General features: G+C 46.7%; 1 protein-coding gene across 5 annotated transcripts in view; it reads right to left on the reverse strand.

The window, feature by feature from the left end:
* Positions 1-430: 430 nt before the first annotated feature.
* IL20RB (interleukin 20 receptor subunit beta) overlaps positions 431-14,498 on the reverse strand; it is a 46,965-nt gene continuing 32,897 nt past the window's right edge. For 2 of the 5 annotated variants that reach the window (XM_082393480.1, XM_082393479.1), the window contains 2 exons: positions 14,017-14,159; positions 434-961 (listed from right to left, as the gene is read on the reverse strand). In XM_082393480.1, the coding sequence (XP_082249606.1) occupies positions 773-961; positions 14,017-14,159 (332 nt within the window). In that variant the 3' untranslated portion in view covers positions 434-772. Of the gene's footprint in view, positions 962-7,535; positions 8,457-14,016; positions 14,160-14,498 lie in introns of those variants that run through there. The other 3 variants (XM_082393478.1, XM_082393476.1, XM_082393477.1) reach the window with 3 other exon arrangements.

Consider the following 14,498-nt stretch of genomic DNA (forward strand, 5'->3'; position numbering starts at 1 on the left):
AGTAGGTCCTTGTTGGTTATCTATTCTATATGATTCAGGTTAGACTTTTGTTCCCTTGACCTAGAACTTTTCTGTTTCTACAGATCAAGTAGAAATGTAGTAGGCTTCCTATCAGCTTCACTTCTAGGAACACCATGATGAAGTAGCCAACGCCCTAAGCCTGTATGAGTCAGACTTTCCCAATGGCTGCCTTGACTCTGCTGTCCATTACACTAACCACGTCCACCTTGCCTTTGGCGGTTGATTGCCACCACTTGGCTCCTGCCACCCCGGATCTAATTACTCCCATTGCATTTAGGCCTCGATGACTGCAGCTCCCACTGTGAGATCTGACCTGCAGAGAAAGGTGATCACAGAGCTCTTCAAGGATGTCAGGGCTTCCCTCACAAACTTATTTCTCACAGGGATGGTGAAAGGTCTTCTGCAGAGAAAGACAAATACTGCATGTTTTCACTTGTATGTGAAATCTAAAAACTAAAACAAACAAATGAATATAACAAAACAGAAGCAGACTCACAGATACAGAGGACAAACTAGTGGTTCCCAGTGGGGAGAGGGGTGGGAGGAGGGGCAAGACAGGACAGGGGAAGGAGGTTAAGAGGCACAAACTAGTAGGTATAAAATAAATAACATACAAGGATGCAATGTGCAGCACAGGGAATATAGCTCATATTTTATAACAACTTTAAATGGAGTATAATCTATAAAAATATTGAATTACTATGTTGTACACCTAAAACTAATATATTATAAATCAACTATAATTCAATTTTTAGAATAAAATAAAATAAAAAGAAAGGTATGTCTTCTGGACCCTCCCAGTGGGGGAGAGAGAGAGATTGAGATTTATTATAAGGAATTGGTTCACATGATTTGGGGGCTGACAGGTCCCAAGATCCGCAGTTGGCAAACTGGAGACCCAGGGGAGCCAATGGTATAGTTGCTGTCTGAGTCTGAAGGCCTGAGAACAAAGAAAGCCAATGGTGTAAATTCCAGTCCAAGCTTGAGTCTGAAGACAGAAGTTTGATGTCCCAGCTTGAAAACAGTTGGGCAGAGAGAGGGAATTCTCTCTTACGCAGCCTTGTAATTCTACTCAGGCCTTCGTCGGATTGGATGACGCCCACCCACCTTGGGGAGGGCAGTCTGCTTTATCCAGTCTACCAACTCAAACGTTAATCTCATCCAGAAACACCCTCACAAACACACCCAGAATCATGTTCATCCAAATATCTGGGCAGCCCATGGCCCAGCCAAGTTGACACATAAAGTTAACCATCACAAGCTGGAAAAACAAAATTCATTACCTACATGGGAGTTAACAGTCTGAGAGTTTCAGCAGGAAAGCTTACGAAGAACTCACAAAAGTATTCATAGGAGAAAGAATCAGCTTTAAACCTCAGCGGGTCCCAGGAAGCCCAAACCCAGCTTTCCACTGTTCCAATCAAGTAAGACCCTTCCTGATACCCCTCTTCCCTCTTCCCTTCTTGAACTCCAATCTCAGAGGGGTCCACAATGGCTGCAGGTGAAGGAGGAGGATGTAAAAAAAAGAGAGCTAGAAACTGACCATACCCTTCCCTGAAGTAAGGAAGCCACGTGCTAAAGACAAAAGAAGCTTTATATCTCATGAGAGTTCAAAGTTTTTATTACTATCTGGGAATAGGCAATTTTAATTATGAATGCAAACTCCTAGTTAAAGTGGCTATAGAGCTTTCTATTACCCAGAAGTATCCAAAATAGTCTCAATTGGCAGGGAAAAAAAGCTGCCACCACTAAATTTTAAGGAAGGGTGGGAGACATTCCATGAGTTTTTAGATTTTCAAATTATCTATTATTTCCATCTCTTCTGTTATGAATTCTTCTGTCTGTTGAGTTTGTAAAATGAGCCTCAAGATGAATTTCGTGACGTCCTTTGTCATTTTTGTTCCAAAGCTCATTCTGCCTGGGAGTGTTTTCCGTGAACAAGTCCTTGCATGGTAAGTACTTTTGCAGCTGACTTAGCCCATTCTTCCTGGTTTGCACACCCAGGGCGGGATCTTAAGTTATGGACTTTCAGGTGCTGGCTCTCAGCCAACAAAATTTCTGGTGCTGCACCCCTGGTGCAGGACCAGCCCAGTTCCCATCTTTAGCGAAGACGCCCTTTTTCCTTCCTGCACCATGGGCAAGCAGCACATTTCTGGAGTGTTTTCAGCCCCTATTCATTGGATAGGCAAGACAACCAGCCCCAACCCCAGCTTCATGAAGCAAGCACGGGTCCACTCTCCTGCCAAGCACAGGGTACACTCATCTCCATTCCCACATGAGCTTTGAAGCCCAATCTATGTATACGCAGTTCCTTCTACCCTTGGGCTACATTTCACCAGCCTACTCTGTAGGTTTATTCTTCATTATTGGTCCACAAAGATTGATTGATTTTTTGATTCATTCATTCATTCATTCATTGGCTCGTGTGTGTGTGTGTGTGTGTGTGTGTGTGTTTGTGTGTGTGTGCATGCACATTCCATCAATCACTCCTCTGTGGCTGGAGGAGGTTACAGAGAGGGCTTGATGTGTGCTCACTCCACCATCTTGATCAATGTCTTCCAGGCATGTCTCAGACACTACTGAGCTAGACAAGCAAGAATCATGTCCAGACCCGGTCATCTCAGTCTTCACAGAGTGGACAGGCCCATTTCCAAAGTGGCAACACTCTCCCTCAGTGATGGGAGGAGTTTGCTTATCAGTAGCTAAAGCAGAAATCCTTTCCTCTCCTGTCCTGTCCTATCCAGAAGAGTGGTCATGAGAGCTGACACAGGGCAGGCTGGTTGAACACCCTGGAGAGGCACAATTCCAGAGGTTCAGTGATACCAAGTTTCAGTTCATGGTAGGCACTGGAGCACAAAGACTGGCTGATTTGTGTCTGGGGTGGCGGTAAAGGGCTAGATGAAGTTTAGGAAGGGAGGAAACTCAGAGGTGGCTGATTGGAGGATGGGAAGGGGGTGGAGGTAGTCCACCCCCTTGGCTCAGACCCAAGCTTCTTATAAGTTCTTCAACCTGAGGCTTGTCTTTGCCAATGCCAAATTAAATTTCTCCTTCAGAGTTTAAAACTTTGTTAGAGAAGAAAAGAAAGATAAAAGGAAGGAAGGAAGGGGGAGGGAGGGAGGGAGGAAGGAAGGGAGGGAGGGAGGGTGGGAGGAAGCCCTTCAGCGAGGTTAATGTAGGCAGGATGGCATCAGAGGGCCCTAGTTCTGGGGTGTGATCTCCTAACCCAAAATAACATCTGTAGGCTTACACCAAGGCAGTTTGATAGAAGACTTACTGGCATCTCCAGGAAATTTGGAGATGTGTGGCCACCTCGTAGATGAGTCATTTTAAAGCACAGGAGCAAACGTAGAAGTTACTGAGGTTTACACAGGCACTTATTTTTCCAACAGCCAGGTTTTTTAAAGTCGTTTTTTAAAATTTCCCCAGTGGGGTCCAGTGGAGGACCTTTTTTGCAGGTACCTGAGAAGGCTCGTCAAATTTTCCTCCAAGGTCCTTAATGAGGTTTTACAACCTCTCCTGGGCTGGCAGCCCGCTCCACTGAAGGAGGCAGAAGGGGCCGTGTCCTCCCTTTGTGAACCTCCTGCTCCCACCTGTGTGGGTTTTCCAGGCTTTTTTGTTAGATGCTTGAGGACCTGAGAATCCCTTGAGCCAGAAAGAGAAAACTGTAATTTGGGGTCAACTCTTGTGTGCCAGTTCCAAACGTCACAGTCTGGGCGCCAAAATGGTTTAACATGACTCTCCCGTCATGGGAACAAGAAAGTCAGTCAAATCCAGGGATACGCTAGAAATAGAACACATGAGAAAAAATACCAAAAACTCCTTTTTTAAGAGGTAGGGGGGGCTTCCCTGGTGGCGCAGTGGTTGAGAATCTGCCTGCTAATGCACGGGACACGGGTTCGAGCCCTGGTCTGGGAAGATCCCACATGCCGCGAAGCAGGTGGGCCCGTGAGCCACAACTGCTGAGCCTGCGCGTCTGGAGCCTGTGCTCTGCAACGAGAGGCCGCGATAGTGAAAGGCCCGCGCACCGCGATGAAGAGTGGCCCCCGCTTGCCGCAACTAGAGAAAGCCCTCGCACAGAAACGAAGACCCAACACAGCCAAAAATAAATAAATAAATAAAATTAAAAAAAAAAAAAAAGGTAGAGAAGGGCAGCACAGAGGAAAGACCGACAGACAGGGGAGGAGGGAGACCCACGTGGGCACAGAGTGGAGCCCTTAATCATGTGCTGGGGACAGACAGAACACGAGCGAGGAGATGGTGGCCTTTGCTAAACTCTAAATCTACTGACGACATTGGAGGTTTGCTAGGGACCAAGCCCGTGGAAGTTTGCTGTTGAGTTCTCATTCTAGGAAACTTGCCTGGGTTTTCCTTTTCTCTATCCAGGAAGCCCAGGGCGCTTCGAGGCGAGTGGGAACAAAAGAAGGAATTTCCCGCACTCAACACTAGGTGGCGCCAGACAGCTGTGGACGTAATGAGGTTCCCCCCTCCAGGTGGGCTCAGAAGCTGGCGGAAGTTCCCTGGAGGGACCGAGTCAGGCCAGATTACAAGGAAACTGAGAATTCTAAGCACCCACAGGAAGTTAGCCAAAGGATAAAATGGGCACACAGAAAAATAAGAAGAAAAAAAAAAATCTAAGAGATGGGGAAATGTAGCACAGAGGCTAGACAGTCTACAGCCTGTAAAAGGAACTTAAAAGAACTTTGCCGCGGAATCCTTGGCAGGAAAAGAGATGTGCAAGTGCAGAAAGATTGGAAGGGGAGGCTTCGCAGGCGTTCATGGCGGGGAGGGTCATGGCCTGGGCCAGGTAATGCTGGTGGTGACCGCCTTCTGACTGCTGTACCTACATTTACTAGTCTACATTTACTAGTATGATTCTTTGATACAGTGAGTCAATAAGCCCAACAGGATTCAATAACAAGAATCAGTAGAAATACATTCTATTCATCTTCTCTGAGCATTTGCTTTTTGTGTTTACAGTTATGGACCCATGACTTTTCAAATTTATTGTGTCCATTGATGTAAGCCAGAATTCTCCTTGATGCTCACATTGTCCCAACTTTGGCTTGGGCAAATTTACCCCTTTTAGATTGATTCTTGCATAATTTTGAATGACCCAACTATTGAAAGCTTTGCTTCTGGCCCAACAAGGTGTAGGTGTCCTGGGATTCCCTTGCACCCTTCCACCCCAGACCAGGCATGGAATCAGACATTGCTCCAAGATACCATGGCTCCTTTTGGGAGAAAAATAGCATTAGAAACCAAAATCTGGGGTACACTGCAACTGGGCCATTTCAGTGGCAAAAAGCCAAAAAGGAAATATATTTTTCATTTAACGTTTTATAAAGACATGACTTCAGGGGCTTCCCTGGTGGCGCAGTGGTTGAGAATCTGCCTGCCAGTGCAGGGGACACGGGTTCGAGCCCTGGTCTGGGAAGATCCCACATGCCGCGGAGCAACTAGGCCCGTGAGCCACAACTACTGAGCCTGCGCGTCTGGAGTCTGTGCTCCGCAACAAGAGAGGCCGCGATAGTGAGAGGCTCGCGCACCGCGATGAAGAGTGGCCCCCGCTCGCCGCAACTAGAGAAAGCCCTCGCACAGAAACGAAGACCCAACACAGCCAATAAATAAATAAATAAATAAATAATTTTAAAAAAGAAAAAAAAAAGACATGACTTCATATTGCTATATTCAGTTCAGTTCCAGCAGTACACTGCTCCTCCTCAAATGTTTGAGTCTACCATTGGCCTTCCCTTTCACTAATCTTGAAATCTAGGTTCCCATCAAAATAAACACAATTATATACTTGCTCTGACAACTTAAGGGAATAGCTTAAAAAAAAAATACACTGTCAATACAAACAGTATAAATACTGAATATAGTTTTTGTTTTAGACTGCACACTCCTGAGGCTTTGTTGCCAAACCATTTTGTTCTAGAGTCATGCTTAATCTCCCACACTGTGTAAGGACTTATTTGACAGTTGTGGTTCTGCTGTTGCCATTTACTTTCATTCAGAGGAGGCTGCAACCTGCCCTTACCCCACCCCTCCATTTTCACCCCACCTTGTCATTTTCCCATAGGACTTACAAACTCCCAATATACTAGATAATTCACTTAATAATGACAATTGCTAGTATTATTTTATTATTTTATTATTATGTCTCCTTTCCCCCCACATTCGAATGTAAGCCTCATGGAGCAGGGGTTTTGTTCATTGGACTCTGGCAGCATGTGAAGGCAGGACTAAGAAAGCTGGGCTTGATTCTGGGGTCACAGGTGTCAACTCAGTTGAGCAGCACGAGACTGTGAGAGATGGTCAGTCTCCCTGCCATCCTGTTGTCGTTATTAATCACACCCATTTTCATTCATTAAAGTGTCCCAGCTTAGAGGGCCGGGTGATTGGAGGGGAGGAGGGGAGGCTGGGGAGGTAGAATACAAGTACTCCAGGCCAGAGGGAATGGCCAGCTACAGGGGAGGCAGCCCCTCTACTTTCAGGAACTAGCTCAATGTCCGGTGCATGGCTGGGCTTCGATAAGTGATTCTGGGGACATGGGACGACACTAGAATAACTGAGAGAAATTCCTGTATACCTGTAAATGCCTGCAAGGTGGATGGGCAGTGAGACTAGCTGTGAGAGGGACGCAAGCAGAGGGAAGTCAGGGGTCATTTCTGGGTTCTGGGCCTGGACAGGTGACAGGGGAGAGGGAGGAGGGGGGTGGTGACTGGAGAACTAGTATCGTCTTTATTTCTGCAAACTAAAAATATGTTTCCAGCTTAGGCCAAAGGTAAAACGAACACATACTCTTCATACAAGAGTCAGACAACACAGAGGCCTACAAAATGGTACAGAGGAAATGATCTTCAGTGATCTCATCTTAAAGAGCCCATCCTCTGGCTCCTCGAAACTCCACCAGATGGAGAGAGGGCTCTGGGCCTCTATCTTGTAGGGGAAACACCTGGCTGAAGCAGTTAGACTGTCTCCACCTCTGGGGTGGCTGGAAGGGGCCCAGGAAGTGGGGGTGGAGACAAACCAGTTCAGAGGCTCCAGAACTGGGAGGGCTGGGGTTTAAAAGGGAGGCACAGGCCTTGCCCAGCAATCGTTTCAGCCTTCAGGAAACTTCCCCCTCCATCCCTTCTCTGACCCTGACTCTTCCTCACCTGGTGGGGGAGAGGGTCAGGAAGAGGCTTCAGTCGCGTGCCCCAGATGAACGTGCTAGGAGAGTTAAGGACACCCGAGGAGCTGTCTTAAGGAAAAGAGGTCCCCAAGGGAGTTCCTGTATCATGAGGCCTCCAGGAAGACCCAGGAGCATCCTGGCCAGATGAGGCTTTGGCCAACTGCTTCAGTCACATTTCCCATTCAGCCAGACGCTGCCCCTCGCTGGTTCCCTGCCCCAGCCCTTACCTGGGGCTACTCCCACATCTCCTGACCAAAGGTGGTCTTCAGGTGACCTGCACTCAAGGCTGATGATATAACTGGAACCCTAAAGTTTTCTTTTTTGGAAGAAACAACAATGGTTACCCAAGGTGACACCTTTTTATTTTTCATTCAATACTATAACAACTCTACAGGAAAAAGGAACACAGCAAACATCGCACTTATGATCGACATCCTTCTGCGGTCTCATCTCATCATGCACATGCATTTTAGCTGCTGTCCTCAGTGTGAACACACGATTTACCCTGTACAGCATTTCACGTGTCTGCAGCATCTGTGCGCGGCCCATTTTCAGGGGGCTGTGGCCTCCCTCCGGGTCATGGTTTGGAGAGCTGGCTGAGCCATTCAGTCACCTCTGCGCAGGCATTTGGCTTGAAGTGAAATCAACCCCATTGCACCGATCCTTCCTTTCCTCTTTAAGGTTCCTCTAGCAAAGCAGGATCTCCAAGCCAGCAGGTGTATAGAGCCTGGGATTATTCTTGTTACACGTGTATCTACTGCTCTTCAGAAAAGCGGAACCAGTCCCAATGCACAGTGTTGCCAATTTCCCTACAGCTCTGCAAGTGGTGGAGAGATGATATGGATATATATACATATGGTTTAACGGTTGGGTACTTAATCCCCTCATTGTATAGTTGAGAAAACTGAGAGACTAAGCACTTTCCGCAGGGTCATCCCCCTAGACGACAGCAGAGAGATCCAGTGCTGGAGGTCACATCCCCTGACCCCCCTCAGTGCTCCGTCGGCCACACCACTCTGCCTCTGACAGTTGCTTCTAACACAGACACAGCAGACTCTTCTTCTCTTGTCCTTTGTCCTTGGAGGAAAGCCAAAGCACGGCCCTCCCCCTCGCCCTCCTGTGTACTGCAGACCAGGTTTCTAGACTTCATCTGCTAGATCCAGGCCCTGAGGAGCTCCTCAGAAGACAGCCCGGCTGCCACACAGGCTTCTACCTCTTCCCTTCTGCAGCTGATTAGCTTCTGGGGTGAATTGGTTATTTTCTGAAAAACAATTTTCATTCATATTCATTAGGTGAATAGTCATAGTAATAGTAATCGTGGAGAATATCACCAAAACCCCCAGCTATCTGATTCATTAACTTTCCAGCAGCAGAAAAGCCCAAAGACAATTCTAACCCCTAGAGCAAGGGCTTCCCACCTTCACTGAGATCGTCTCCCAGGTCACCGACCAGAAGATGTCTTGGGGCCCTGCCTCCTCAGCACTCCTCCCTCAGGGACCCTGCCCCACAGAAGTCCAGAATGTAGTTCTGGTCCAAAAAATCTAACCTTCTTCCACCAGAGAGCTCTGAAAATAGTGACCTGGTCTGAGATGCTCCACGTACAGCACTAGCAGGGTGTCCGGTCCAGGGATGGTGCTCCATAAACAGGAGTCCCTTCCTACTCATACCTCACATTCCTGCTATCTTCTCCCAGCGACCCCAATACATCATCGTAACTGGTTGTAAAAATGCAGGTATCAACCTTTCAGGGCCACTTTCCCCAGTGTCGCCACTAGCCCACTCGCCTCCAACAAACTCACTTGGGTCTTGCACAGCTTCTCCCACAGCCCTTCCCATCATCACTTTCTTTTTTCTTTTTTCTTTTTCTTTTTTTTTTTTTGGCTGCGCCACAGGGCATGTGGTATCTTAGTTCCCCGACCAGGGATCAAACCCGTGTTCCCTGCAGTGGAAGCGCAGAGTCTTAACCACTGGACCGCCAGGGAAGTCCCTCCCTGTCATCACTTTAAAGAGTGGCACGTGGGCACAGACAGGTGGGCACAATGGTTTCCTCCACCCCCATCCCCAGAGACATTAGCTTCATCCAGTCTGTTGCCCTTGATCTTGTTTGTAAAGAGGTGGCTACAGGGCTCACTCCTGGTGTCCACAGGCAAATAATGGGAAAGCAAGGCTCACTGAATGGGATGTCAATGTGGAGCCCACCACCAATTCGCTGATGCTGGTCTGGTCAGATTCTCAGGATGCTGGCTACCTACATCTGCAGTGCTTATACCTGATTGCTTTTTAAACTCTAGAGGAGTGCCGTGCAATGGAAATGTAATGTGAGCTACATATGCCATTAAAAATTCTCCAGTAGCACATTTTATAAAGTAAAAAGCAATAGGTAAAGTTAATTTTAATAATATATTTTATTTTAAAAACAAATATTATTTCAACATGTAATCAACATAAAAATATTAATAAACTATTTTACACTCTTCTTGTACTGTCTTCAAAATCTGTCATGTATTTCATAGTTACAGCACATGTCAATTTGGACTAGTCACATTTCAAGTGCTTAATCATCACATATGGCTAGCGGCTACCATACTGGATGGTGTCGTTCTAGAACATTAAAGTGAAACAGCATATCTCAGAATTTCAGAGGGTACAAAACTGTTGTCCCATAGTTTAGAACAAACTTTCAAGCAAGGTTCAGCTGATATATATTTTTTTTAATTTGAATTTGTTCTTAACATTTGAAAATCAGGAGATTTATTATAAAGTCTGGATTTCTGGATTCTCATTTCAAATTTAGGAAGCACTGGCTCACATCCCCTCTTGGCAACAACCTGCATGAACTGAGAAGAAGCTGCTTTCTTTAGCTGGGCCATGTTTGCCATGGTCCTCATATCTATCTCTCCCTATTAAATCACATTTATTGCACTGTACACTCTTTTTTTTTTTTTAATCTGTCTGGGCCCCAGAGGCATCTGGGCTCACAAACTCCACTTTCTATGAAGCACACAAAGTCAGACTTGGGATGGTCCATTGGAGCACATCTCAATTTGGAGATGACTAACTTGAGGCCATCTTGATGTTTGCTACCCACATTACAGTGGAATGTGACAGCAAGAAGAGAAAGAATAAAGCGAGTCACAGAAAGGAAACAAAGAACCTTTAGCACCAAAGCCTCCATCCCCATGAAGCAATTATGGATAAAAGACAAGGAAAATACATTATATTTTAAAATAGGGAACACACACCGAGCAGTCTTAATATAATTTTCCTTGCATATATATTTTTGCCGTAGACTGTTACTTGGTGATAAAAACTTGAATGGAAAGACATTCCTAATGGTATATTTCAGAGTGCAACTGTAAAATTATAGATGAAGACATGAAATGTTTAATCCAAACAGACAAATTAAACATTTACAAACTCAATAGGACTTTTTGAAGCCCTGTCGAGGATTTCCACTTGGTAATTTTCCATGGTTTAATTGGAAAGATGCATGGATTTTGCAAGGTTGGCTGGAAGTTGCTTTTTAATAGTTTGGAGGATTATCTATGACCAGTGCAAATGTTGAAGTGCAGCTAGGCTGTACTAAAGTAAAGGCTGAGAGGGGGGAGATGGTGGTGGTGATGTGCAGCTCCAGAACTTATTCGGGAATTGGTGGACACTAGCTATCTACTTCTCACACAGCACTGTGGGAAATGCATACACTCAGAGAGACTGTCCATGTTAAAATCTGGGGAGAAACAGAATAGAAATTAAAAGTCTTATGGAAAAGAATGCATGTAGGAACAGACACTAGAACAAAGTAGGAAAGATGGTAAGGGGAACAGAGAAGCAAAAGGTCGTCAAGGGTCGTGGCATTTATCTTCCATGGACAAAAGTGGTCATTCTCTCATAGAATCTCCTTGTCTTGGGACTTCCCTGGTGGTCCAGTGGGTAAGACTCTGTACTCCCAATTCAGGGGGCCCAGGTTCGATCCCTGATCAGGGAACTAGATCCTGCATGCATGCCGCAGCTAAGAGTCCCATGCCGCAACTAAGAAGCCCACGTGCTGAAACGAAGATCCTGCATGCCACAACTAAGACCCACTGCAGCCTAAATAAATGAATAAATAAATAAATAAATAAACAAATAAATAATTTTTTTAAAAAAAGAACTTTTAGTAGGGAATCCAGATAATACTTTTAAAAAATTTAAAAAATAAAAAAGAATTTCCTTGTCTCTGGTCTCATCTCAGTTGCTTGGTTTTCTCCAAAAGCTATTTTTAGGGTATGGCTCATAATGCATTAGGATTTCTAGGAGCTCTTGCCATTGGAGGGCTTTCCTTGTGCACCTGAAATTCTACAGGGAACGGACCCTTTACCTTGTTCTTTCCCAGGCCCTTTACTCTGTGGCTCTCTAACAACACACTGGGTCCTGGGAGGGAACTCTGCTAGGTCATTGAATGTAGGACCAGAAGAGGGAAACTGAAGGAGGGTATTAGGAATGGAAGAGCTCGTGAGTAGAGGGTAAGCATGGGAACAGAGTTGAGAGGAAAGCCGTAAAGGGTGACTACTCGGTGGAGTTCAGCCGAGGAGGCCGAGCTTTTCACGTGTGTGGAAAAGAAGAGCTAGTGACCTGCTGAGCCAGGAATGCTCCCCTCCCATCATCATCGTTTTGGGTTCATTCAGGGGTTCTTCCTTTACTGCAGGGCTCCGCTTCTACTAACGGCAGAGGAGCACCAATCAGACCAATCCTCCTGCAGATAGCAACTTCAAAAACGGATCAAAATATGAAACCAACTTCCTTAAGTCACAGGAGAGCAACCAAAAGTTGACACTTGGAAGAAGGGAATGTCTCTGGGTGAGTTTCCCATTTTTTACAGTTCCCTGAGGAACTGAGGGCAGGTCTCTCTTGGTGCCATGAACAGAAGAACCAGAAAACAGATATGGGTGCAAACAGAAAAGTTAGGAAGTGAGAGGACTAGAGTTAAGTGTTAATGGATTAAACATTCCAATTAAATGGCAGAGATTGTTGGAACAGATTCACTTAAAAAACAAAACAAAACAAAAAAACCTCTATGCTGCTTCAAGAGACACCATTTAAATTTGAGAACACGCATAAGTTTAAGATAAAAATATGGAAGAAGATACACCCTACAAACAGTAAATAAAAAAGGGCTATATTGATATCAGGATAAGAATACTGCCAGAGATAAAGAGGGACATTTCATGATGATAAAAGACTCAATTATTCAGGAAGACCTATCAATCATAAATATGTATGCATCTAAAAGTTCAAAACACATGAAGGAAAAATTGACATGAAAGGAGAAACAGACACAACTACACTCATAGTTAGAGATTTTGTTGTCTCTCTCTCAATAACTAATAGAACTATACCAACAAAATTAGTGAGGACAAAGATGATCTGAACAGTATTAAACATTTTGGTCCAATTGATATTTATAAAACACCACCCAACAACAGCAGAATACACATCGTTTTGTGCTTCAGGGAACTCTGAGCCCCTCAAGTTCTTGCTGAAGGGGATGCAGGCCGGCCCTGCCCCCTGTGTTTGATACACCCCACTGCCTTTATGTTTAGCAGTAAACCCTTTAGTCATCCAGAGGGGCTGGAGGGGGAACCAATGTAAAGAACACTGGTTGGTAAGCATTATGAAAAGGGGCAAATGAAATGAGCAAATATCCGTAAAGCCTTAGAAGGGTGCCTGGTGCTTAATTCCGGACCAGTGTCCCCTGGAGTCATGACTCCCTAAACTCCTGGAAAGAAAGAGAGCTGACACTAGGATCATATGGTGGGGCGTGCGGGGTGTCCTGAGGACTGGACTGCAGGGAGGGATAGTCCTCCTGTGAAGCGGGAGCATGGCCTGTGCTCTCAAGGCCCTGTGATGTCACAAGAGGGACTCCTTCCAGGGTGACTCCTGGCTGCTAAGGAACTACAGGAATGTATAGCTTGCAGGCAGTTCTGGCTCTAGTTGCTTCTGAGAAGCTGACCGCTAACCCCGTCCTCCCAGGACAGAAGGGTGAGAAATCCCTGAGGGGACAGGGAGGGGTTTGCTTTTGTTTGTTATTATTTTGTTGTGTTCTGCTGCACTGCTCGGTGGGTTGAGGTCTGGGGCGGAGGTGGGGGGCTAGGGTGCACAGCAAGCAGACAGGTGCAACGTGGGGGGAGCTCTGGAGGCCTGCTTTCGCTTTTCCCCGACCCTGGCACAGCACACAGGGCCTGTCCCCACTGGGGACACTCAGATCTATGGCCAAGGGACCTCAGGAGTAAGATCAGAACCCTGGCTCGTGAGGAGTTGGGATCCCTCACCTTGGGTAGTCACAGGTCCAGGTGGTCCCCCTGCCCCCAGCCAAAGGCAAAGCAGACGCCACGCGCCCTACTTTCACACGTGCGCTTCACCCTGAGGACCCACGAGGCTCTTGGCGTATGAACTGACTATGCTGTGTTGGAACATATTTCTGGATGCAGCTGCTGTTACAATGATGGGAGGGAGGTAAGAAGGCTTGGCAGGCCGGTCCTCAGGGTAAGACTATGCACGACGCCTGGAATGCAGAGCCTCCTGGGCTGGGCTACACACCTGCTGCCTTGGCCGTGCCAGGACCTGGGGGCAAGGAGCAGAGGCCTGATGGGAGTCTGGGGAAGGCCACCACCCCCTGGTGAAGGGAGGTCTCCCAGCCCCTCTGACTAGGAGGGAAGTCCTATAAGTACTCTTCTCCCCTCTTTGTGCAAATGCTTGTAAACTCACGAAACGTGTGTCCCTGCCCCGCTAAGGCCCAGACTACATCGGGTCAGCGTCATGCTGAAAGGAAAAAGAGCAGTTACCAAGGTGTCGGGGAGCATCACCACGGGGCAACAGGAGTGCCGGAGCAGCCGGCCCATTTTCCAGACGGACAGCGGCACAGCCACGAGGATCAGCATGAAGCCCACAAATGAGAACAGAGCCAGTGTCAGCGGCAGGGTCTCTCCTGGAAACGGAAAGACAGGAACCGGCTTAGGAGACAATCCCGGGCCTCCCTCACTTTCCTGGATCTGGCTCTGCACGCTGGCCAAGAGAGCAGATGCCCACACCCTGACATCTGACGTGTGCCCTAGTGACCAAAATGACCACCATTAAAACCATTTTTCTAGAATCCAGATTGGTTTCCAGAAAGCCAAGGAAGATTACGATCTTGTTCTTGGGAAGGGAAAGGGAGGCGCATCATCTGTTAAGCCACTAGCTGTGTTTGCACGTACCTCTGAGCCACTGCCAGGAAGAAGGCAGAGGGCCAGGCCCCGGGCAGGATGAGGGGGAAGCACCAAAAGAG

This window comes from Balaenoptera borealis (assembly GCF_965194805.1).
Source record: "Balaenoptera borealis genome assembly, chromosome: 5".
Classification (NCBI taxonomy): domain Eukaryota; kingdom Metazoa; phylum Chordata; class Mammalia; order Artiodactyla; family Balaenopteridae; genus Balaenoptera; species Balaenoptera borealis.